This window comes from Lynx canadensis, chromosome C2 (assembly GCF_007474595.2).
Source record: "Lynx canadensis isolate LIC74 chromosome C2, mLynCan4.pri.v2, whole genome shotgun sequence".
NCBI lineage: Eukaryota > Metazoa > Chordata > Mammalia > Carnivora > Felidae > Lynx > Lynx canadensis.
In genome coordinates this window covers 150,430,194-150,456,939 of record NC_044311.2, presented here as the reverse complement: position 1 = coordinate 150,456,939, position 26,746 = coordinate 150,430,194, and the positions used below count along the sequence as shown (strand labels likewise).

Below are 26,746 nucleotides of genomic sequence, written 5' to 3'. Positions count from 1 at the left end.
GGCCTCCCTGCTCCCTCCATCCTCACCATACACCCCCTGCTCCGCTCGGCCTCCCTCCGTCCTAAACCCCTCCTCTCAGCGCATCCTCCCTCCATCCTCATCCCCGCCCCCCCCAGCGCATCCTCCCTCCTCCCACCCCCCACCCCCCACCCACGGCGGCCTTCCCCAGCCCGCGCGGCCTCACCCCCACGGGGCGGCCTCTTCCGGCCAGCGGGAGGGCGGGCGGCGGGGGCGGGGCCCTGAGGGAGGGGCGGGCCGGTGGTGCGAGAGTCCCGGGCCCGCGCCCCGCCGCCGGCCGGCCGGTCGGTCATGCTCATCACGCTGTGCTACCTGTACCTGTGGGCGCGCTGGGGGCGCCGGCCGGCCGCGCTCGTGCGCGCCACGGTGCAGCGGCTGCGCGCCTCGCGCTGCTCCTTCACCTTTTGCGGCGCGGCCGTACAGCCCAGGGGCGCTCGCGTGTGCTTGAGCCGCGGCGGCCGCGTCTTCTGCGTCGGCGAGAGCGAGGTGGGCGGGCGCGGGGCCGGCGGGGCGCGGGTGGGGCCGGAGGCGCGCGGGGGGCGGGGCCGGCGGGAGGCGCGGCCTCGGGGCTCAGCCAGCCGGAAGCGCTCGCGGGCCCCGCGCTGCACCGGGGCTGCACGCGTCGGGTGGAGGCCCCGGGGTTGGGGGTCCCGGGAGGGCTGAGCTCGGGGGCGCTTCTACTGGCTATGCCCTCGGGAGCCCGGACTCGGGGGACCAGAGGTCCGGAACGGCGACAGGCGGCTTGCCGGGTCGAGTGTATGGGGAAGATTAGCACCCGAACGCCCAGGGCACTGTCCACTCGGAACGTCTTTTCTGACATCCTCTCCTCTACTGTGGGTTCTACAGGTTCAAGTTTATGAACCTGAATTCACAGAAAGACAGCAGATCCTCAGTCTTATGTCAGATATCTCCTAAGTGACAAAAACGGCTCAGTCAGTCGCGAGTTTTGCCGACCAGGGCACCCCGCTGATTGTCTTTGCATCTATTTTATTTCGGTCTGCACACGGCCTTTGTTTTTTGGCTTAGTACTTAGCCGGATGGCTGCAAGTTCAGCAGGCCCTTTCACGTGGCGGTCGTTTAATCTATGCGAAACCTCCGTTCCCTTTCTGGAAAAGCGCGGGGCTGCGCAGATTTCCACTGACTTCACTAACACTGTTTTCGTTGACATTTAAAAGTGTTTGCTTTTAATCGGTTTCCCTTTCCTCTTCGTTCCGGAAAGTTGGCTCACTTGGCGTTAAAGTAAGGTTTCCCATGTGTGCGAAACCGTAGCACCTGCGTGGGAATTAAAATCTTATCTCAGGTTGAATACTTTGTTGTATGCTTAGGTACGGAATTATACTGTGCTACTAACAAATCAAAATTACCCTTATTTGTTAGTATAAACAGAGAATGAGTAACTTTTCTCAGTTGTGAAAGAGTATGCAGCTACTATCACCTAGATGCAAGACGTTTAGACATTCATTCTGCCTGAGGGTCTGATTAGGGCTTAATTGTCCAAGGAACCTGGATTGAGAGAATTAACAAAATAAAGAAAAATTGAGGGGTGCATTTTTCTATTGCAGTTTCCAATCTGGACTCATTTACTTAAAATAGATCCCTTTAGATTAAGGATTTTGGACATTCAAAAATATCGAGATGTAAGTATTTTTAATTTTCTTGGAAGACAGTTTTACTTTTGAACATCTCTGACTTTATTGGTCTTCTTTTTAACTACGGTACCTATAACTAGTGCTTCTCAGCTCTTTCTGATTGCTCCAGCCTGGTGTGGGGGCACCCCGGCCACACTAACCTTGGCCTTCGGGGATTCTGTAACCTGATGTGCTCTTGCTATTTGAATTTTTTTTTTTTTTCAACGTTTATTTATTTTTGGGACAGAGAGAGACAGAGCATGAACGGGGGAGGGGCAGAGAGAGAGGGAGACACAGAATCGGAGACAGGCTCCAGGCTCTGAGCCATCAGCCCAGAGCCTGACGCGGGGCTCGAACTCACGGACCGCGAGATCGTGACCTGGCTGAAGTCGGACGCTTAACCGACTGTGCCACCCAGGCGCCCCCTGATGTGCTCTTGCTATTTGAAGTTAACTTTGCCTCATCCTAGAGCTTTGCTGAAATATTGTCTCAATGAAATGTTCCCTCATTCTTCAGACTAGATGGGACTGGCTTGCTCTGTGCCCAGATAAACTTTAAATTATCCTTCATATTTCCAGTTTTTTATCTTTTTCTCCCTAGGAATTGGGTCTCTTTCGCTTAGTAGCTTGCCCTGTGATAATCACTCAGTACTTCAATGAATGATGGAGTGGTTAGTGGTTGTGGCCTGCGATTGGAAAGCTTGGCTATTTGTGATTGGCTGCTGTTAATTCAAGATCTAAAATATTGTGAGGCTAATGATCTGGTTCGCTAAATACCTTATTGTCAGTCTACCTAGATTGAAGTAACTTTATAGAAATCAATCTTATGACTTTGTTGTCTCCACATTTTGCATGCTTAGAATCCGATAAATAGAATGTGTATGTTTATATAATTGAAGGTCCCACAGAAATTGATAAGTATAACCAAAGAGTTTATAGAAACTGGAATTTTTTTTAATGTTTATTTATTTATTTTAGAGAGGGGGAGGGGCAGAGAGATTGCAGAGAATCCCAAGCAGGCTCTGCAGAGCCCATCACAGGGCTCGAACCTACGAACCTGTGAGATCATGACTTGAGCCAAAATCAAAAGCCGGCTGTCCAACTGACCACCCAGGCGCCCCCAAACTGGAAATTTAAGGTTTTTTTTGAATATGTACATATTCTGTGTTTGAGTAAGATGGACAATCTGTTTTTTGTTGTTTTCGTAAAAAAATGTTTTTAAATGTTTATTCATTTTTGAGAGAGAGAGTGAGAGAGAGCAAGCAGGGGAAGGGCAGAGAGAGAGAGAGAGAGAGAGAGAGAGAGAGAGAGAGGGGGAGACAGAGTCCAAAGCAGGCTCTGCGCTGTCAGTACAAAGCTGGACATGGGTTGGAACCCACAAACCTCGAGATTGTGACCCGAGCCGAAGTTGGATGCTCAACCGACTGAGCCACCCAGGCACCCCTGTTTTTTGTGGTTAACTGCTATATTAATAATATAGTTTACCCATGGAGAGGAGTTTTTTCTCCTTCAAATTTTCATTTGTTAATTAGCTCAGTAGATATTTATTAATACTGTACTATGTGCCAAGTTATTAGGCCAGGTAAAAATGCCTTTTGATCTCCCAACAAGGGCGGATTTGAACTGGATTTGTGTGGAGCTTGACCATTTTGCTATTTTTTTGTTTTTCATTAAAATTTTTTTTAATGTTTATTTTTTTTATTTTATTTTATTTTTTTTTAATTTTTTTTTCAACGTTTATTTATTTTTTGGGGACACAGAGAGACAGAGCATGAACGGGGGAGGGGCAGAGAGAGAGGGAGACACAGAATCGGAAACAGGCTCCAGGCTCTGAGCCATCAGCCCAGAGCCTGACGCGGGGCTCGAACTCACGGACCGCGAGATCGTGACCTGGCTGAAGTCGGACGCCCAACCGACTGCGCCACCCAGGCGCCCCTTTTAATGTTTATTTTTGAGAGAGAGAGAGAGAGACAGACAGAACACAAGTGGGGGAGGGGCAGAAAGAGAGGGAGACACAGAATCCACAGCAGGCTCCAGGTTGTCAGCACAGAGCCCGATGCCAGGCTTGAACTCACGAACCACGAAATCATGACCTGAGGCGAAGTCAGACGCTCAATCGACTGAGCCACCCAGGTGCTCCTGAGCTTGACCATTTTCTGGTGGCGGTGACAGGGCTCACCTCCTGCAGCCTTAGAGTTCAACTTTTCTCCTCTGGATATGCCTTGATTTTAGTGGGTCAAAGCCTTTAGAAATTAATTTACTGGCCTTTTGGAGGGATTTCAGGAAGGAGAGCACAGGTAAATGGACATACCCAATCTGATAACCAATGTTGATGCTATAATGGCTGGAGGAAGTGGAAGAACAGGGAAGAACAGGTCTTCAGGTTTCTGTTGGTAATGGGCTTCGTTTCACGGCTACGTACTTCTGAGCCTCCTCACCTTTATTTATTTATCTTTTACATTTATTTATTTTTGAGAGACAGAGACAGCGTGAGCAGGGGAGGGGCAGAGAGAGAGGGAGACACAGAATCCGAAGCAGGCTCCAGGCTCCAAGCAGTCAGCACAGAGCCCGACGTGGGGCTCGAACCCACGAGCCGCGAGATCATGACCTGAGCTGAAGTCGGACGCTTAACCGACTGAGCCACCCAGGCGCCTCGGGGCCTCCTCATTTTTAAATGGGCTTCTGAGTTGTAACTTGGAGAGCTCTCTGTACTGTAAGCAGTAAGGAATGGTGGGGGTGAGCCCAGCTTCAGAGTGAATTGTTGATAACAAATATCTAGAGATGTTAAAGGTGTCATGAATCATAGAAGGGATGTTGCAGGTGTTTAATAGCCACAGTTCAACAAGAAACACAGGGTTTATGTGGTCTGCAGGAGAGCATTTGATAAACTTGTATTGATCTCACCTGGAGTTCCAGAGGAAGGGCTGTCCTGGATGTTGATGTAAGTGGCTGTTGTGATTTGAAGTGATACTGAATCCCCTCCCCTTTTTTTTGTGTTTCTTTCCCTCTATGCAGTCCATTGATGACTTGAACAAATGGGCCCTGTTTCTTGTTTCTCCTTTTATACTCGAGGCAGAACACATAGCATTTGTGACTGAGAGCATCTGGGTGCAAGGTGAGACTTTACAGAGACCATCTTCCTCTTCAGAAAGTGTGAGTAGCATGTTTTTCACTTGTGTCCCATAAGAAAACTATGTCTTAACCAAAAGTAAATTTGTTTTTTCTTTAAAAAAATTATGTATTTTTTTTGAAAACAATTTTTTAATGTTTTATTTATTTTTGAGAGAGAGAGAGAGAGAGGGGAAGAGCGAGCGAGCAAGCAGGGGAGGGGCAGAGAGAGAGGGAGACACAGAATCCAAAGCAGGATCCAGGCTCTGAGCTGTCAGCTCAGAGCCCCACGCAGGGCTCAAACTCACGAATGGCGAGATTATGACCTGAGCCGAAGTTGGACACTTAACTGACTGAGCCACCCAGGTGTTCCTAAAACAATGATTTCAGTGTATTACAGTTACAAATCACATGATCAATTAGTTTGAATCATGAAATTGCTAATACTTGGCTTTTTTTTTAAACCTATGAAGAACCCATTTGTGGTAACCTAAGTGTTCTACTTTGGGCTTTTAAGCCCCCCCCCTTTTTTTTTTTTTAAATTTTTTTAACATTTATTTATTTTTGAGACAGAGAGAGACAGAGCATGAATGGGGGAGGGACAGAGAGAGAGGGAGACACAGAATCGGAAGCAGGCTCCAGGCTCTGAGCCATCAGCCCAGAGCCCGACGCGGGGCTCGAACTCACGGACTGCGAGATCGTGACCTGAGCTGAAGTCAGACGCTTAACCGACTGAGCCACCCAGGCGCCCCTTTTAAGCCCTATTTTACCACTCTTAGAAGTTCAGCAAAAGTTTGGGATGACTTTTTTTTTTTTTAATTTCGTTAATGTTTATTTATTTTTGAGACAGAGAGAGACAGAGCATGAATGGGGTAGGGTCAGAGAGAGAGTGAGACAGAATCCGAAACAGGCTCCAGGCTCTGAGCTGTCAGCACACAGCCTGACGCGGGGCTTAAACTCACGGACCATGAGATCATGACCTGAGCCAAAGTCAGACGCTCAACCGACTGAGCCACCCAGGCGCCCCAGGGATCACTTTTAATGGCATTTCTGAATAATATTTATCCTGTTTACAAGCTCAAATGTCTTAGAATATTTTATTTTATTTTTGGACTCTAGCTACCCAGACTTGGATTAATCCTAATCAAAATGTACTCTCATTGTTGGTTCACACATGGCCCTCGTTCACTCATGACTTTGAAATTTGTATGATTAATACCCACAAATTTACCACTCAATATGGAAATGGAACACGTACCTATGTGGTCCCCTGGAGTCTATCCACCTGTCTACCTGCCCTGCCCCTCCCTCCCCAGACCAGTTTCTTTTTAGATATGTAAGTCATCTAGGTGAACAAACACCATCTTTCTGAACACCCACATAATTCTTATAAATTACTATTTTTTATTTTTATTTTTATTTTAGGTTGAGAGAGAGAGAGAGAGAGAGAGAGCGCGCGCAAGTGGGGGACAGGGGCAGAGGGAGAGAGGGAGAGAGAATCCCAAGTAGATTCCTTGCTCAGCACAGAGCCTAAGGTAGGGCTCGATCCCACAACCCTGGGATTATGACTTGAGCCAAAATCAAGAGTTGGATGCTCAACCAATTGAGCTACCCAGGTGCCCCAATTTTATAAATTATCAAGCTTATAGTAAGCTTGATGTTTTCTTAAGAATATATGCTGATATTTATATGTATATTTTGTAAGATTTCAACTTAAAACCAAGGCCAGCACAAAATATGACTGCTGTGCTGTTAACTTCCTAAATCGTTGTTACTTAACTGTACTTTTTTTTTTTTAAGTTTATTTATATATTTTGAGAGCGAGAGGGAGAGCACACAAGCAGGGGAGGGGCAGAGAGAGAAGCAGATAAAATCCCAGGCAGGCTCTGCACTGTCAGCTCAGAGCGTTATATGGGGCTTGAACTCGCAAACTGTGAGATCCTGACCTGAGCCGAAAACGAGAGTCAGATGCTTAACCGACTGAGCTACCTAGGCACCCCTTACTTGTATTATCTTTATAGGGTTAAGAGATGTATAGCATCTGAAGGAACACAGTTACTGTGCCATGTAGGGTAGAGGCTAAGCTACTATATCAGGGACCCAGAAATGCAGCTATGCAAATAAGCTAGAATTTTCTCTCTTTCTCGGGAGGTGGTTCTGCTCTGTAAGACCATCCAGGGACCTAGTTCCCTTGTGTTTTATTGCTCTGTTATCTGCCCTCTGCCAGCCTTGTTCCCTCTCTTGGTAGAGACTGGTTCATACTGCCCCATCCACCTCTGTTAACCTCATGCACATCTAGCCCTCAGGATGGGGGAATAGAGAAGGTGGGAGCCAGCCCACTTCCTCTTTAAAAACTGTGACTCAGAAGTTTCACGGGTCACTTCTGCTCCTGTCCCGTCAGCTGCAGGGCAGGCTGAGAACTGCAGTCCTAGCTGGACAGCCACGGGTTGAAGGGAAGAAAGACAGACTAGAAGATACTGGGAGATAATTAGCATTTCTCACAGTTACCATTTCATTTAATATATAGTCTAACAAAGATTTAATTAAGATCTTGCTTAATGGAGGGGTGCTTGGGTGGCTCAGTTGATTGGGCATCTGACTTCAGTTCAGGTCATGATCTCACGGTTCGTGGGTTTGAGCCCCGTGTCGGGCTCTGTGTGACAGCTCAGAGCCTGGAGCCTGCTTCAGATTCTGTGTCTCCCTCTCTGTCTGCCCCTCCCATGCTCATGCTCTCTCTCTTTCAAAAATAAACATTAAAAAAACCCAAAAATTAAAAAAAAAATCTTGCTTAATGGCAATACCTCACTTATTTCTTGATTTTCTGAGGTAGAAAGATGCCTGCCCACCAGGGAAGATAGCTACTATCCAGTTAATTCATTTATTTATGATTAGAGGCTTGGTTGGTAGGTCCTGCAACCAGAAGCTGGAGACATTTAGAGCTAATTTTTGGACCACCCTATTACACCGAATTCCATTTTATAAGTTGGTCCTTTGGAAGGAATTGATCTCGGGCCCCTGGCTGGCTCAGTCGGTAGAGCATGCAGCTCTTGATCTCAGGGTCATGAGTTCAAGCCCTGTGTTGGATATGGAGTCTACTTTAAAAAAAGGACTTGAGGGGAACCTGGGTGTCTCAGTTGGTTAACATCTGACTCTTGATTTCAGCTCAGGTCATGATCTCTCCGTCCTGAATTTGAGCACTTGAGTGCCTTGCTGGGGCTTGGGATTTTCTCTTTCCCTCTTTGTCCTTGCACCTCCCCCACGTGCGCGCACGCGTGCACTCTCTCTCTCTCTCTCTCTGTCGCTAATAAACTTAAAAAAAATAAAAAAGGAGTTGATCTTGTATCTCACTGTCCTCATTCAGGTTGATTGCTTAATGGGATTTCGCATGGGGGGCTGTTATCAATCTATTTTGCACTTAATTCTAAAGTCATTTGAGTTTAACAGGACCCTAAGATACTAAGTTGAAAATATAAATGTAAGAAAAGACTTTTGAACTTAATGAAAAGTTACATTCTTCCATATTCCTAGGATTATAGAACTCCTACAGATACTTAAAATATCTTTTTTTTTCTTTTTTATAAAAAAAAAATTTTTTTTTTAACGTTTATTTATTTTTGAGACAGAGAGAGACAGAGCATGAACGGGGGAGGGTCAGAGAGAGGGAGACACAGAATCTGAAACAGGCTCCGGGCTCTGAACTGTCAGCACAAACTCACAGACCGTGAGATCATACCTGAGCCGAAGTCGGCCGCTTAACCGACTGAGCCACCCAGGCGCCCCTTAAAATATCGTTTTGAATTTGGGATAGCTCAAATGGCTTTCGTTTGTGGTCATTCTATAGACCCTAACAACAAGTAAGTGAATCTTGGGAATTCAGTTTTTCAAAAAACAGCATTCATATATTCATATTTTCACTTACTTAGTCATTCATTAACCTGTTTATTGACCATCTACTATGTTCCAATTATTTTGCTAGGTGCTGTAACAAATACCAGTGGAGCATGATAGATTCAGCTCAATTTTCAATATCTTCTGTACTGATATCAGCAGTCCTATTTAGTAAGAATTGATGACCCAAAAAACTTACATAATTCTTTGCTGCAGAAAATTCACTTATGTTCCTTGTACTCTTACCAAGGCATTCATTCACTCATCCAAGGTTTATCAAGTGCCTATTATATGCCGGCTTGTGTTCCAGAGCTGGAGTTATGTGTCATGTGGAGGTGACAGATGCATTCAGAGATGATGGTCCCTGTCATCTTAAGGAGCTCACAGTGTGGGAGGGAAGACAGCTAAGTAAAGGAACAATTAAAGTTTCAACACGATAAGTGCGGTGAGAAGGCATGGATAGGGATGGTGGGCAACCTGTCTACGTAGGGGTGAGGACAGGAAGGACCTTTCAGCAGAGGTCATGTCTGAGCTTTACAGGAAAAAACAGGAATTTGGTGCAGAGGAAGGAAGGGCTTCCCAGGCAGAACAGCAAGGGCACAAGCACACAGAAGTTTGCACCTGAGGCAACCGCACATGGTCCAGTAAAATTGGAGTCTCTGGTGACATGAGTTGGGGGAGTGGTCCAAGATAAGGACAGAGGGGAAAGATGGGGCTGGACTGCTGTATGGGAAATTACCTGGGTACAGCAGTAGCTTCTAGGAACATTGCCAAGGCAAGGGTGCCTGGCTGGCAGTCAGTGGAGCACACGACTCTCGATCTCAGGGTTGTGAGTTTGAGCCCCACATTGGGTGTGGAGATTACTTAAAAAATAAAATCTTAAACATTGCCGGGCAGGTTCTCTCAACAGTCACAGAGTCGAGAAGCTTGCAGATCAAGTTAAGATGCATAATTCACAGCTTATTAAATAATTTTGGAACATGCACAAGGAACACCTGGAGAGATTAGGGGTCAGTTAACACTTAGGATCAGGGGCCTGCAGTGTGGAAGGACTGTACACCTGAATCCTGGGCTGTGCAGTGTTCACACATCCTGCCTCTTTGCTGCACCAGCCTTCCTCACCAAGGGCGTAGGTACAGGAGCCAGAGATGAGGTTAAAACTGGGGGCTCAGCAGATGGAGGGTGCATGGGGCCAGCCACACTTGTTCTCTTGGAGAGACTCAGGACGTGTATGTGCGTGGGGCCAGCCACACTTGTTCTCTTGGAGAGACTCAGGACGTGTATGTGCATGGGGCCAGCCACACTTGTTCTCTTGGAGAGACTCAGGACGTGTATGTGCGTGGGGCCAGCCACACTTGTTCTCTTGGAGAGACTCAGGACGTGTATGTGCGTGGGGCCAGCCACACTTGTTCTCTTGGAGAGACTCAGGACGTGTATGTGCGTGGGGCCAGCCACACTTGTTCTCTTGGAGAGACTCAGGACGTGTGTGCCTGGAAGTGCTGTGCTGTGCCACCTGTGCTTCTTGTCTGTTTTTAGAGACTATACATGGGGCCTTAATGGGTGACTGATTTAGGGATGATATACTGCCAATCTGGAGGTGGTGTAATTTGTGTGTTAAATTTTTTTTTAACGTTTATTTGTTTTTGAGAGAGACAGAGCGTGAGCAGGGGAGGGGCGGAGAGAGAGGGAGACACAATCTGAAGCAGGCTTCAGGCTCCGAGCTGCCAGCGCAGAGCCCGACGTGGGGCTCGAACCCACGAACTGGGAGATCGTGACCTGAGCTGCAGTTGAACTCTTAACTGAGCCCCCCAGGGGCCCCTTAATATTTAAGATTTACTTGGTCCGTCCATGACTTTCTGCCTAGGGGTAATAAACACTCTCTGTTCTTTCCTTTTTATCTGGGTTCATTACATATATTTTCTATTTGTTTCATCTATCTTTAGGGTGTCTGACAAGTTCCTAACTTGATGTACAAGTCCCATCCATGCTGTTGGTTTTTCTTGTTTTCTGTGTAGCAGAACTGAATATCCTTCAGTCGTACAAACACGCATGTGCACAGATCACGAGAAGTTTATGTGTGCTAGTTAGGAACTTGGACTTCACCCAATGGACAGTCGTTTTTGGTGGATGCTGGATCATTCGTGGAGATTGGGAATATGGCAGGGAGGGCTGGTGGAGGGACTGCTGAAAGCAATGCAATTTTGTGCGTTGTTTGGTCAGCTTTGCTGAAATAACACATGGCCCTAGCACCTCAATTGCTTCTAACAAATATTGGTTTCTTGCTCGTGTTACAATATAGGCTCAGCAGGTTCGCTGTATTAAGCTGTGACTCTGCTCTGGGCTCTGCTCCATGCATCCTTCTTGTGCAGGGACCCAGACTGAAGGAGCATGTCCGTCTGGGGACATGCCATGCGCGTGCAGATGGCAGGAGTACGAGCTGGCAGAAACTCGGTGTAGTAGATGGTTTGTATACCCAGGGTTATGTGGTGGAATGACGTTCTGGGACTTCCAAGGCCAGATCATAAGAAACTTTGCAGCGTCTGCCTGGGCTCTTGGAACTCAGCTCCCATGCTGCCAAGTGAGGAAGCTCCTGCTGGTGGGCAACCATCTTGGGGAACCATCTTGGATGGGGATCGTCTGGGCCCAGTTGAGGCACCTTAGCCGCATGGAGCGGAGTTGAACTGTCCCTGCCAAGCCCTGCCCCTATTGAGATTGAGCAAAATGAACGATTAGCTTAAGCCACTAAATTTGGGGGTTGTTTGTTGCCCAGCGATGGGTAACTGGAACACCTGGAATATCTTTTAAATCTTCTGCTCTCAGCTTCCCAGGATCAGTGGGGTGGGCACGTAAAGTGGGCAGTGAGCACTTGGGGATGCTAATGCAGTATACCTTAGGGGGCCTCAGGTGTTTAGGGGACACATACGGAACCCAAGAAATAGAAAAAGGGTGTGTCAACAAGGGTATTTCTGTTATTTTCTGACTAACTCTCACCTACTCAGAAGATTAAGGTACCTGAACCCTCCTTTTCCTTGGGTGTCTGCTCAGTCCTGGTTTTCAAGTACCACTTGGTTTCATCCATCAGCTCATTACAGCTCCTGCTTGCTATGGAGTTGTGACGCCCCTTACACTGTCACTCGATTTTCCGGTACCCTTCTCCTAAAAGTGCCACAGGGCACGTTATCCTTGGAAGTAACAGAGCGTGAGAATGAAGTTTGTCGTGATCCTTTCCCTCTGTGTTTCCAAACCTGAAGTCTGCAGGGTTACCCTCACGTCAGAGGTGTAACCCCCTTCCTTCGCTCTCCCAGCGTCACACACTTCCCATCTCTGCGTGCCTCACGCTCCTTCATCCAGTTTGTCACTAGAAATTTTAAAAACCAGGTGCGCCTGGGTGCCTCGGTCGAGCGTCTGACTTCGGCTCCGGTCATGATCTCACAGTCGTGGGTTCAAGCCCCACGTCAGGCTCTGTGCTGATTGTTCAGAGCCAGGAGCCTGCTTTGGATTCTGTGTCGCCCCTCTCTTTCTGCCCCTCCCCTGCTGACACTCTCTCTCAAAACTAAAATAAACATTAAAAAAATTATAAAAACCTGACGTGTGATTAAGTTGATTTGGAAGAAAGGAATAAGAGCCAGGTACGTTAGCAACATCAATTTTCTGACTGGAGAACTGATTGTAACTTGTTGTAGTCTGGGTTCTTCAGAGAAGCAGACCCAACAGGGAGTGTGTGTGTGCACCACAGTAGGTGTGGCTGTTGAGTCAGGAGGTCATCTGAGGGCAGAATTCCTTCTTCCTTGGGGGACCTCAGTCTTTTTCTCAGAAGGTCTTCAACTGATTGGGCGAGGCTCACCCACATTATGGTGGATAAACTGCTTGACTCAAAGTCCACTGACTTAAAATGCTAATCACATCTAAAAAACACCTTCACGGTTACATCAGGGTGGAAACTTGGCTACATGTCTGGGTACCATGGCCTAGCTGAGTTGACACATAAAATTAGTCATCACTTGGTTAACTATCAACTGGCTATTCCCACCTTTGCTGTAGAACTTCAGCCCACCGTGTGCTGCGGGCGGCCTTGGGAAGGACAGTTGGTTAGAGAGCCACCCCTGAGAATTGAAGCGAGTGCCTCTTGGCCCTGGGCCTTCCTCATGGACGTGCGCTGAATGGAGCAGGTGCACCACCGCTGCCTGCTGTCAATCAGGGTGACGACAAGTCGGGAGCTTTGGTTATGGAAGGGATTTCTGCCAGGAAATCCCTTTGTGTAGGGCTGACCAGGGCTTCCTTAGCTTTAATCTTTGGGAGTAAGCCTTGGGTTTGACTTCCCCTTTCTTTCTCGGTCCCTTTGTTTCCACCTTGAAGGGCAAAGTGGAAGTGCCCTGTTTGCTCTCAGACAAACGGCCCTGGATGCATCAGTGACAGTGTGGCTTTGCTTTGATGGAGCACACAGCGCTGCTTGAGGAGTTTGCACGGTCTGTGGCTCGTGGACCACGTTTCTACAAAAAGGAAATGCACTTAGGTGAGGAAACAGCTGGCTGAGTTGAGAAACTTGATCAGGGACCTGTGTGTATTGTTCTCTGGCCGCTTCCTGTCCTTCCCCACGCTTCGTTTATCTCCCACTTCTCTCCTCCTGGGGGCAGGGGTGGGGGGAGAATTTAATTATTGGCTCCTTTTACACTAAATGCTTTCTTCAAGGCATAGTTCCCCAGCAGTGCTAAATCTGCTTTTGAATGACTAAACTCTGGGCTGGGTCTCCACTGGCTGAGTGTTTTTCCTCATTCTTTGATTGCCAGCCATAGCCCTGAGAACACCGGTGCTTTTAGCCTGATTCAGGACGTTGGTTATCCTGTTTCTTTTCACGTTTCCCATTCACCCTCATCTGCAAAGTCCTCTTGCCAAGGCGATAGTTTATCTTCTTATCCTCCAGAGCTGACATCCTTCCTCTATTCTCAAAGCTGGAAATCAGCTAAATATGTGTCTGAACTGTAAGCTTCTGAGCTCTGCTCTCATCTTGGATCAGAGAGGTCAGATTTGAAATGCAGAGTCCTACTGAAACGCTGGTCAGGTGAACCGTACTCTGGCTGCACATCTGGTGGGAGGTAGAGAAGTTGGTGATCAAGTGGAAGGAAGGCCACATGTAGAGCCAGAAGGAAATTCTGAGGATTCTTTTTCCAAATATTCTAGACCCATTAGTGGGTTTCCACCTTTTTTTTTTTTTTTTAAACATTCATTCTTGAGAGACAGAGCATGAGCAGGGGAGGGGCAGAGACACCACACACACACACACACACACACACACACACACACACACACAATCTCAAGTAGGCTTCAGACTCTGAGCTGTCAGCACAGAGCCCGATGAGGGGCTCGCACTCACGGACCGTGAGATCATGACCTGAGCCCAAGTTGGACGCTTAACCAGCTGAGTCACCCAGGCGCCCCAGTGGGTCTCCACCTTTTGACTGTGAAGGACTTGCATTTGTTATTTTTCCTTCTAAGACAGTGATTCCCATCTTTTAAAATGACTTCCTGAATTAGAAACATTAGATTCAATTTGGAATCTAAGGAGAGAAATGAAATACTAAGGAATAGGATTTTGTGGGGTGGAGTTCACCCTTGGAGGGCTACAAACTCTTGTGATATCTAGAACTTTTTCACTCTCCACCCCCACTCCCCTCTATCACCCTCAAACCAGTTTTTTCCCATTTGGCGGGTATACGGTCCCCACTGAGAATACCTGTTTTGAGGACTCCATGTTTAGAATAATATGACTGCCTCTCTGTGGACCAGGTACTTTGCGTATTACTCCCGTTGATCTCTCCCAGTAACCTTCTGAGGTAGGTAGTCTTACCACTTCTGCCTTACAGACAGGAAACCCAAGCATGGGTTTGAGTGACTTGCTTGGGTCATTTGGGTCATATAGCTATTAGCCAGGGGAGCCAGGACTCAGTTCCGGAAGTTGGGCTCTGGAGTCCTCCCACTATCTAGACTGCCCTGGAACAGTGTGGAAATAAGTCAACTGCCTTGATTCTTTTCTTTTTTCTTTTTATTATTATTTTTTTTTATTTAAAAAAAATTTTTTTAACGTTTATTTATTTTTGAGACAGAGAGAGACAGAGCATGAACGGGGGAAGGGCAGAGAGAGAGGGAGACACAGAACTGGAAGCAGGCTCCAGGCTCTGAGCCATCAGCCCAGAGCCCGACGCGGGGCTCGAACTCACGGACCGCGAGATCGTGACCCGGGCTGAAGTCGGACACTTAATCGACTGAGCCACCCAGGCGCCCCTCTTTTTTCTTTTTAAAATGGAGATACAGTTCACATACCATAAACCTCATCCTTTTAGAGTATACAGTTATAATTCATTAGCTGTGCGGTCATCACTGTTACCTAATGCCATTTTCATTGTGCCCCAAAGAAACTACGTATCTACCAGCAGCTGCTTTCCACTCCCCCATCCCTGGCCTGGCCACCCCTAATCTACTTTCTAACTGTTTAGATTTGTCTGTTTTGGATAGTTCATACACATGGAATAGTGTAATATGTGACCTTTAGTTATCGGCTTCCTTCACTTAGCATCGTGTATTTAAGGTGCAGCCATGTTGTGACAAGTAGGTGTGTTGTGATGTAGTTGTGACATGTGACATTCATCTACATGTGACATTCATTCTTTATCATGGCTGAATAATACTCCACTGTATGGATATATGCACTTTGCTTATCCCTCCCTCTGCTGATGGACCTTTGGGTTGTTTCCACTCTTTGGTTATTGTGATTAATGCTGCTGTGAACACCTGTATACAACTTTTGTGTGTGGATGTACATTTTCAGTTCCTTTAGGTACATACTTAGGAGTGGAATTGCTTGGTCGTTTGGTAGTTCTATGTTTAACTTTTTGAAGAACTGTCAGGCCTTTTTTTTAATGTTTATTTTTTTATTAAAAAAATTTTTTTAATGATTATTCTTGAGAGAGAGAGAGACAGAGTGTGAGTGGGGGAGAGGCAGAGAGAGAGAGAGAGGGAGACACAGAAACTGAAGCAGGCTCCGGGATCTGAGCTGTCAGCACAGAGCCCGATGCGGGGCTTGAACTCAGCGAACCGCAAGATCATGACCTGAGCTGAAGTCGGAAGCTTAACCGACTGAGCCACCCAGGCGCCCCTAATGTTTGTTTATTTTTGAGAGGGGGAGAGAGAGACAGAGAGAGAGAGAGAGAGAGTGAGCAAAAGAGGGAGGGAGGGGGCAGAGAGAGAGAGGGAGACACAGAATCTAAAGTAGGCTCCAGGCTCTGAACTGTCAGCACATAGCCCTGTGTGGGACTCGAACTCCTGAGCTGTGAGATCATGACCTGAGCCGAAGTTGGATGCCTAACTGACTGAGCCACCCAGGTGCCCCAAGCCTTTTCCAAAGAGGATGCGCCATTTTATATTTCTGTCAGCAATGCAGTGGCTTCTGATTGCTCAACATCCTTCATAATACTTGTTAGTAGCCATCTTTTTGATTATATCCATCCCAGTAGAGGTGAAACATCGCACTGCGGTTTTGATTTGTGTTTCCCTTGATGAGTAATTAGGGATGTTGTGCATCTTTTCAAGTGCTTATTGCCACTTGTATCTTTTCTTTGGAGACATGTCTGTTCAGACCCTTTGTTTTCTAGTTCTTTATGTTGAAGATGCAAGTCTTTTATCACATAATGTGATTTGCAAACATCTTCCATTTTGTGGATTGTCTATTTCCTTGAAGCTGTTCTCTGAAGCATAAAGATTTTGATGAAGTCCAGTTTATCTGGTTTTTCTTTTGTTGCTTGTACTTTTGGTGTCCTATCTGAGAAACCATTGCCTGATCCAAGGTCATGACGATTTACGCCTGTTTTCTTCTAAGAATTTTGTAGTTGTAGCTCTTACATTGAGGATTTGATCCAGTTTGAGTTGATTTTTGTACCTGGTGTAAATAGCGTTAGGTAGGGGTCCATTTTCATTCTTTTGCATATAGATACCCAGTTGTACTGGCACTGTCTTTGAAAAGTTTGTGGTTTCTCCGTTGCCTTTCTGGGCAACCTTGTCCAAAATCAGTTGTCTGTAGATAGGTGTGTTTATTTCTGTGCTCTCAGTTCTGTTCCATTGATCTATATGTCAGACCTATGATGCCAATTGGACCTTGACTTTTGAACCCCACGTTTCCTGGATGAGCAGGTAACATCACGGTTTGACTTGTGGCAATTCCCCTTACTTCTAGGGTTGGGATTTGCCCCAGCCTTGGGCCTGACAATACTTCATTATCTAGTTGTTTCTTCAGTGCTGTTAGGATGATGTTCTATTGATGTTACCCAGTGTGTTTTCACTGTTTTCAGCAAGAGTCACTTCTAAAAACTTAACCTATCAATATAAACAAATGGAATTCAAAATCATTTAGGAAATTTGGGGCAGTGTATCACTGAGACAATTTATTTTGGGAAGCAGAGAAATGATTCATGGCATCTTAACAAAAGACCACTCTGTTGCTTTTAAAACCAGCTTCATTAATAGCTAATAATAGTGGCTTTCACTAATTGAACACTTTTTCTGTCCCAGGCTTTCTGCTGGGGGCATTACATATATTCTTTAATCTCATTAACACAACAAACCTAAAAGATGACTGGAATGAGGAAGCTGGGACTCACGGGGTTCTGAGATTTGCCTGAGGACACACAGCCAAGATAAGCCCAGTCTGACCCAGACCCAGGTCCTTGACTCCAGAGCCAGGCTCCTGTCCCTTGGGGCTCCTCTTCTTGTCCTAGTTTCACATTCTTCTTTTGCAAAAACTGGAGCACATCAAGGACGGAGTTTTGAAACGGGACAGGCGGGAGCTCTCTGGAGTTTTCCAGTTTTAGGAATCGCTGGGAAACCCCTTTAGAACTTCTGATTCCTGGGCTGCAGCTGCAGAGTCCGGCACGCCAGACGGAGCCCGGAGCCCAGACGGGAGGTGTTCACAGGCCCCTGGGGAGTTCCGGTGCAGTTGGTCTTGGACCACACTTAGAGCAAAGCTGGTCTACAGGTTACATTATAAATCACTGGATATTGTGGACCTGTTGCTTTCTCCTATTTCCTGTTATTGAAGGCAAATTGATGTGTTTCCATGTCTGGAGAATGGCCCTTTCCCCTTTCAGCTCCTTGAAAAGTGGTTGGGACCTCAATCGCTTTTATTTATTTATTTATTTATTTATTTATTTATTTTTCACGTTTATTTATTTTTGAGACAGAGAGAGACAGAGCATGAACGGGGGAGGGTCAGAGAGAGAGGGAGACACAGAATCTGAAACAGGCTCCAGGACAGAGCCCGACGCGGGGCTCGAACTCACGGACCGCAAGATCATGACCTGAGCCAAAGTCGGACGCTCAACCGACTGAGCCACCCAGGCACCCCCTCAATTGTTTTTAAAAGAGAGGATTGTATTTAGTACTTTGGAAGCCTTGTTGTCCGGTGGAAACAAGAATGTTCGAGCCCGAGCCACTTTGATGTTAATAAAATGCGATATCCAGTAACTCATTATGTTTGACTGTAATTTAGTGGTGGGAGTGGAAGGGAAAAGTAAAGTATCAGGTTATTTTAGAGAAGAACAATCTCACCCTCTCTTTGTCTTCCTTCTCCTTCACCCGTGTATTCTCAGATCGTGAAGTGGTCCGACTGTTGTTTGCCATTAGCTTGCAGACCTGGGGATCCTTACCAATTAATCGCTGAAGCAAGTGTGGACAACTTCAGCAAGCTGGGGGTGGCGTTCATGGAAGATAGACTCCAGATGGCTGATGGACTGGTACCCCAAAAGATCGTTTGTAAGTGACTTTAGAAATGTTTCCATCAGGGGTGCCTGGCTAGCTCAGTTTTAAGAGCATGATACTCTTGGTCTGTGTGTCATGAGTTCAAGCCTCAGGTTGGGCATAGAGATTACTTAAATAAACAAAAACTTAAAAAAAAATGTTTCCATCATAGCCATTGGTTATTAGCTTAAGGACTGTTGAGCACTCTTGTTCGGTGTGGCTTAAGGTCGATGCTTATCTTTAATGCATTAAATGGATTGGATATAATTATAATAGAATGAGGTTCATACACATGTCAGGTTTTTTGGAGGTGTCTTTAATTTTTTAAAATTGATTTTACTTAATTGTTTTTTAAATGTTTGTTTATTTTGAGAGAGAAAGCACGTGAGCGAGCATGGAAGCTAGCACACCAGGGAGGGGCAGAGAGAGTGGGAGAGAGAGAATCCCAAGTAGGCTCCGTACTGTCTGTGCAGAGCCCGACGCAGGGCTTGATCCCATGAACCTCAAGATCATGACCCAAGCCGAAATTGAGAGTCATGCTCAACTGACTGAGCCACCCGCCACCCCCATTCTAAATTTTTAAACCAGGATTTCCCATAATTGCACTGTCCATGAGATGCTGTGCAAATGTAGAAGCCATAGAATATTTGTTTCACACAATCTAAAAAATATAACTAGTTTCTAGACTGTAGTTCGACTGAATGGAAAGCATAGCCAGTGTTACTATAAAAATATAAATTTAGGAGTTTTTGACTTAAAAAATATATATATTACAATATATTACAATATATATGTTACAATATATATTACAATATTACAAAGTCTTTTTTTTAGGAAACATGCAAAATGTTTTTCCTTAATTAGGCTTAAAAATTGGGTTTCTGTGTCCATGAAAGCCTTCATTTGTATCCTGAGCAAATGTGTATTACTAGCTCCGGAAATCTGTGTAAATTACTTAATTTTCCCATTTGGCATGTGCATGCGCCTGATACCATGTCAGATGTGTAACAAGTGCTCAATAAATGCTTAAAAATTCTTTTTAATATGTCTATTAATGTTATTAACTTCTGAGAGAGAGAGAGAAGGAGGGGGAGGGGCAGAGACAGAGGGAGACACAGAATCCAAAGCTTGTTTCAGGCTCTGAGCTGTCGATACAGAGCCCCATGCGGGACTTGAACCCACGAGCTGTGAGATCATGGCCTGAGCTGAAGTTAGATGTTTAACTGACGGAGTCACCCAAGCACCGTTTTTTTGTTTTGTTTTGTTTTGTTTTTTTATGTTTAGTTTTGAGAGAGACAGCATGAAGTGCCGGGAGAGGGGAGGACAGAGGATCCGAAGTGGGCTCTTAGCTGACAGCAGCAAGCCCGACGCGGGCTTGAACTTACGAACTGCAGAGATCATGACCTGAGCCGAAGTAACCGATTGAGCCACCCAGGAGCCCCATCAATAAATGTTTTTTTTTAATGTTTGTTTATTTTTGACACAAGGACAGAGCGTAAGCAGGGGAGGGGCAGAGAGAGAGGGAGACACAGAATCAGAAGCAGGCTCCAGGCTCTGAGCTGTCAGGACAGAGCCCGACGTGGGGCTCAAACCCACGAACCTTGAGATCATGACCTGAGCCGAAGTTGGACGCTCAACCGACTGAGCCACCCAGGTGCCCCAATAAATGTTTTTTGAATCAGAGATTGTAAACTTCTCTTTCAGTCCTGAGATAAGATACTGCAAAGACTCTTCTCCCCCATGGATCCTATGAAGTGTCCCAAGAGCACCTGCTGCCTGGGGTGTGCTTGGACCCACTAGATATGGACCTATTTTTGTTTCTCAGTTTCATTCTCTTACAGGAGATGGATGCCCAAGAAATTGAATCTGTAAGGAAGTAGGCCTGATGACCTCTCTGATTCACATGGGACAGGTGTTGTGGAAACGCGGGGTTTCACTGGGAGGGGGTCATCAGGTGCCGCCCCCCCGCCCCCCCAGCAGCAGGAGCAGTGACTTGGATCCAGAGGATGCCACAGAGTTGTGGTGGGGACATAGGTGGGACTGGCAGGGGGCTGCCCTGAAGCGAGAGTCACAGAGTGCGGAGAGCACCGTGCGGTCTTGAACTGAGCTCTGTGACAAAGCAGAAGCGTTGATGGGCCGTCTGTTCTGTTTGTGTTTTAGCAGTGCACTTGCAGGACTCCACTCTGAAGGCACTTAAGGATCAGGCCTCAAACAAGCAAGCCCAGATCCTACAGCAGAATCCTGAACCTTCCGTTGAGAGTAAGCCTGAGCCAGACGTTATGGAGCACGTTGGTGGAGATGACCTCAAGGTCCTTGGTGCACAACCCACAGAAGGGAAAGATGGTACCTCTGGCCGCGAGCCTGCTGGGGAGGGTGACGTAGGAGTGGGCTCCATCGAGCACTGTCACCTCCATCTGTCTAGTTGCCATGAGTGTTTGGAGCTTGAGAATAGCACCATTGAATCTGTCAAGTTTGCATCTGCGGAGAAAATTCCAGATCTCCCGTATGATCACAATGGCACTTTGGAGGATGTTGCTGATGACATCTGCCTGGAGAGAGAAGGGAGGAAAGTCAACATCACGGGGAGGGCACCCAATATCCTCTTCTACACGGGTTCTGCTTCCCAGGAATCCCTGGGCAGGTTCCAGGAGGTCCGGTCCGTTCTGGCTGACTGTGTGGACACCGAGAGCTATACACTGTACCCCCTGTCAAGGGAAAGTGCTCTCAGAGACCCGTGGTCGGACAACTGTCTGTTGTTGGTCATTGCCACCAGGGAGGCGATTCCTGAAGACCTTTCCCAGAAATTCATGGCCTACCTTTCTCAGGGGGGGAAAGTGTTGGGCCTGTGTTCGCCCTTCACGCTTGCTGGCTTTCAGGTGACGAGCAAGAGTGTGCTGCGGGAGACAGTCCAGAACTTGGTTTTCTCCAAGGCTGACCAGACCCACGTGAAGCTCAGTGTCCTGAGCAGTGGCTATGTTTATGAGGAGGGCCCTGGGGGACAGCTCAGCCTGGGCAAGCTCCAGGGTCACCTGGAGAATGAGGACAAGGACAGGCTGATAGTGCAAGTGCCTTTTGGACCACGTGGAGGAGAAGCTGTTCTTTGCCAGGTATGGAGGCCGGCATCCATGTGATGACCTTTGGGGATCTCTGACTGAGAGCATGCTCTCTAAGGTCGCACACTGAAAGGCTCAGGAGTCTGTGTTCGTGGGGTGCTTTTTGATCCTTGCCTGGGAGTTTTTGCTGACGGGGAGTAGGTTTAGATGAGGGCTTTCCTGTCATTTGAATATCCCATTTCACCAAAATATTCGTGATGGAAGGACATAGCAGCAGGTGTCATGGCCAATTAGACTCCTGGTTAACGGAGGATTAGTCAGAAAATTCGTTCCTGTTTTGATCTGTACTGGTATTACTCTTTCCAAAATATATTAGTTTACTCTTTTGTCTCAAAGCACAATGTAATCGAACCTTTAGTTAATGTAGGGAGTTGAGTGCCTTGAGCTGGTGATTTTAAGTGTTAGTAACCATCACATTACAACATTATAGGTGATGCCAGGGACTACATGAATGAATGAATGAATGCTCACCAACTTCTGGGGTAGTGAGTGTTGAAAACACTTCAAATCCTCAATTCTTTTATGATTCTGTCACTCTTAAAATCTAAGTGCTGAGAAAAGTTGCAAAGAGAATATTGAAGCGATTTAGTTTTGTGGCAAATTAATACAACCTACCCTCAAATAATACGGCTTTAAACTGTGTGGGTCCACTTGTGTGGATATTTTTGGTTAAATACAGTACAGTACTATAAATGTATTTTCTGTTTCTTATGATTTTCTCTCTCTTTCTGTCTCTCTCTCTCTTTTTTTTTTTTTTTGTGAGAGAGAGGGAGAGAGAGAGCTCACGTGAGTGTAAGCGAGTGGGGAAGGGGCAGAGAGAGAGAGAATCTTGAGCAGACTCTAAGCCCAGTGCAGAGCCCGATCTGGGGCTCAATCCCATGACTCTGACCTGAGATCATGAGCTAAGCCAAAATCAAGAGTCAGACGCTCAACTGACTGAGCTACCCAGATGCCCCATGTTCCTTATGACTTTCTTTTTTTTTAAAAAATTTTTTTTTTTCAACGTTTATTTATTTTTGGGACAGAGAGAGACAGAGCATGAATGGGGGAGGCGCAGAGAGAGAGGGAGACACAGAATCGGAAGCAGGCTCCAGGCTCCGAGCCATCAGCCCAGAGCCTGACGCGGGGCTCGAACTCATGGACCGCGAGATCGTGACCTGGCTGAAGTCGGACGCTCAACCGACTGCGCCACCCAGGCGCCCCTCCTTATGACTTTCTTAATAATTTCCTTTTCTCTAGCTTACTTTATTGTAAGAATACAGTATATAATACATATAATATACAAAATACATGTTGCTTGACTATTTTATTGGTAAGGCTTCTGGTCAACACTAGGCTATAGGTTAACTTTTTGGAGAGTAAAAAGTTACATGAGCATTTTCAGCTGCGTGGTAAGATTGGCACGCGAGCCCCCTCATTGGTGAAGGGTCAGCTGTATGTAGGTAAGGAGACAGCGGGCAGGAAGGACTTGCTGTTTCCCTTCCCAAACCTTCCCTTTGGCTCATCTGCTGTTTTTTTTTTTTTCCCACCTTCTTTTTCCTTTTAGTTTTTTGTTTGTTTAAGCAGATGGAAGCAGGAGAGACTATTTCAAAATCCCTGATCATTTCTGCAAACTTTTTAATGCTTCAGGGCAGAAGTTTTTGATAGAGTTAGATGAACACTTGTTCTTAAGGATTTTTTTTTTTCTTTTTTTGAATGTTTACTTACTTTTGAGAGAGAGAGACAGAGACAGAGTATGAGTGGGGAAGGAGCAGAGAGAGAGGGAGACACAGAATCTGAAACAGGCTCCAGGCTCTGAGCTGTCAGCACAGAGCCTGATGTGGGGCTCAAACTCACAAACTGCGAGATCATGACCTGAGCTGAAGTGGGATGCTTACCCGACTGAGCCACCCACGTGCCCCTTTGAGGATTTGTTACCTTAAATGAGAAAACTGAGTGATTGTAGGTATTTTTCCCAGAATAGTTCCCAGGATGAGTATAACAGATTTTGTTTTATTACAGGGATGTTTTTATTGAATTAGATAATCATTTTCTTTTTTTGTTGTTTATTTTCATTTCATATGTCGTCCTAGGAGCTAAGTCTTTTGAGGTTTTCTGACCAAATATTCTTCATGGAGGTATAAATTTGTCTCTTTACTATTCCAAAGCCCACTCATTTGTTCTTAAGCTAATGCTCGAGCAAAGATGCCTGCAGTGAAGAAATCTGGACATCAGGGTAGGTGAATGTGTGCAAGCCAAGCAGGTTTCACGGAGGCTGCAAAGCACATGAATTAGTTTGGAGGCCTAATAAATGTTCCTCTTATCTTTTTCTCTGCAAAGATGGTAACTATAGCAACTGTGCATTCTCAGAAAATCCACTTAAAAACCTGACTTCCTAGAGCCGTATTTCAGTTTTGAATAGCGACTTTTACCACCCCTGTGCACAGACTTGTACTAGAAAATTGATTCGGCACCGTTGCGATGCATTTCTGGGAGTTACATGGCAACTCTGTTGGCTGCACCATTTAAATTGACCCCGTTACTGTCATAAAATTTGAAACTGCACGCATCGCTCTAGAAAAAAAGGCAATACGATGCGGCTTCAAAAATCAGATTCAGAGGATTAGAATGTCATTTTTGATTTTAAATGACTTCCAGTCTCTGTGTGACAGGCTCACCGCTTTCTCCTTGGGCCTGTGTCACTACGGTACCTCGCCACCGAGATCAGCCAATAAATGTTACCACAGACTGGCCAGTTTCCTCTTTCCTTGGTCAATTTCACAGTCTTCATCTCTAATAAATGGAGTAATGATGTAACCCAGTAAGAGGGTGCAAAGCCGCACAGTAGGTGGTGGTCTCATGGCCTAGGAGCTGCGTGGGGATGCCTTTACCCTTCATCGTAATAATAAATGGAGTAATGATGTAACCCAGTAAGAGGGCTCGTAATAAAGAAAAAGGAAATTTTCGTGTGCTTGCTATAATGATCAGGTTTGCAGGGGAAATTTAAGGCTGTGGGTTCATGCTGACATTTGATTATCAAATGGACCAGGACCTTGGCATGGAGTTGCTCAAGTAAATGTCTCTCAAATGGATTTAAAAATATTTTATTTCCTTCTGTGGCTTAGCACATGGCAGCAGTGGTATGGCGTTTACAGTGGGGTTTCTCAACCATGGCACTGTTGACATTGGGGCTGATCCTACCTCGTTGTGGAGTCAGTCATTCGTGCATTATAGGGTGTTAGCAGTATTTCCCAACAGATTCCTGTAGCAGCCCCCACCCCCAACCCCGCCCCGGTCCTCAATTTGTGACTGGAGATGCTTTAGTTCTGGCTTTTGGTCTGGTCAGAAAGCCTTAATTTTAGAAGAAGCCAAGTTATAAAAATGGACCCATCAGTATGGTAACAGTATTCCAGCCAGAGGATGTAACATTTGTCAGATGCCATAGAGAACCAGGAGTGCAAATCCAGAAGCACATGCTTTTCTGTCCTGGGAACTGAGGCACAGAGCCCCAAATCTGTCATAGAAGCGCTGACTCTTGAAGTCCACAAAAGCACTCCTTGCACAATGTCTGTGTCACCTCCTGGAACCCTGGAGGCCTGCCCGTGGGGCGAGCCCTCCTTGTCTTCCTCAGCGAGTTTAGCACACCTCACGTGTGTGCTTGGATCTTGTGTGTATCACTCAGGCTGGGGTGTGCGTGTGCCATTCGTCACTCTCACGCCTTTCTCCTGGGCCCGCTTTGCTCATTTTATTTCTGCACTTGTAAGGGGTAAGCTCCAGGAGAGCCGCGTGCTCACATGAGTTGAACGTGACCCACAGCTCTGCTCATTGCCCCAGCACTGGCTTTGTCCACTGGAGAGGAGAGGCCACATTTAAGGAGAGAACCCAGGGGAGAAGGAGACTTGGCAGGCTTTGGATACTTTGAAGGATTTTACTTTTCTCCCTCCTCTTCTCTCCAGGGCTCTTTGGAGGACAGACTCACCCCTGCTTCAGTGGCCAGCTCACCCGCTGTAGTGGCAGGACAGTCTCTACAAACCTTTTCAGATTGACATTGACTTTGAACAGTTGGACCATTTTGGACAGTATTTTTGACTTGGTGAAGGCTTGGGTGGGAATTGAGGGATTTTATATCGTCTGAAGGCTGGCACTTTGCTTTTTATTTTCATAATGCTCCTATAATATCAGGTCAGGAGCTCTGCGTACAACAGAAACCCACAGCGGACCCCTGTCAAAAGCAAAATAAAGCAAACATGCTTAGGTTGCTCAATGTTGTGGCACCCTCCAAGGCTCTAAGGGCCACTTAAAATCTGATCTCAAGAGGGCCAGAAGTTCGAGTCTGTTCCTTTATACCAAGGCACACGCCACTGCTAGGAAAGTTCTAGGTGAAGGGAGCTAGAAGATCTAGCATGTTCCTTCAGACCATGTTGATAGGTGGGACTGGTTTGATTTTAAGTGGACAACAAAGCCTGAACAAGACAGATGAAGTCCTGAATCTTAAATTCAATCAGAGGGTGGTGGGTTGGGCCTTTCTGGGGTCCCTCAAACCCCACTCCTATGTGAAGGCCTGCAGACACTCTTACAATGGTGAATAAGGCTATATTCCTCCCTGGTATTGTTCCCCAGTGGTTGTGACTAACAGGTAGAGTGAGAGTTTCAACATGACCATCACGCCTCCCTGAGTTCAGTAGGGACTTCACTTGGGTTCTCAGCCTGATGGGATTTCTTTCTTTTTTTCTTTTTAATGTTTGTTTATTTTTTGAGAGAGAGAGAGAGAGAGAGCTCGCACGCACATGCCAGGGGGAGGGGCAGAAAGAAAGGGAGACAGAGAATCCAAAGCAGGCTCTACACTGTCAGCACAGAGCCAGATCCGGGGCTTGAACCCACGAACCATGAAATCACCACCTGAGCCGAAGTTGGAAGCTCCACCGACTGAACCACCCAGGCGCCCCAGAACTATTGTATTTCTAAGCATTTCGGTCGAATGATCAAGTTAAGCGACTTGCCCAGGATCCACTGCCTGGTTAGTGATAAATGTCTGGACCTGGACAGAGTCTGATCACTATCCAGGCTCGTTTCCGGCATCGCTTTTCTGCCTGACAGCCACCGTGTCAGTTGGCTCCTTTGCATCTTTTTATTGCTTGTCATTACTCTCCAAATGTTCAAGTTCAACATTTACATGCTATTGATAATTAGGATTCCTGTTTTAAGTTTTCAGAAGAGCCGGCGAGGATAT

General features: G+C 46.3%; 1 protein-coding gene across 5 annotated transcripts in view; it reads left to right on the top strand.

The window, feature by feature from the left end:
- The first annotated feature begins 235 nt into the window (after positions 1-235).
- HLCS (holocarboxylase synthetase) overlaps positions 236-26,746 on the top strand; it is a 219,339-nt gene continuing 192,828 nt past the window's right edge. The window contains exons 1-5 of one of the 5 annotated variants that reach the window (XM_030328399.2): positions 236-504; positions 1,581-1,655; positions 4,661-4,798; positions 18,277-18,439; positions 20,585-21,531. In XM_030328399.2, coding sequence (XP_030184259.1) covers positions 310-504; positions 1,581-1,655; positions 4,661-4,798; positions 18,277-18,439; positions 20,585-21,531 — 1,518 coding nt within the window. In that variant the 5' untranslated portion in view covers positions 236-309. Of the gene's footprint in view, positions 505-1,580; positions 1,656-4,660; positions 4,799-13,092; positions 13,155-18,276; positions 18,440-20,584; positions 21,532-26,746 lie in introns of those variants that run through there. The other 4 variants (XM_030328393.2, XM_030328391.2, XM_030328396.2 and 1 more) reach the window with 4 other exon arrangements.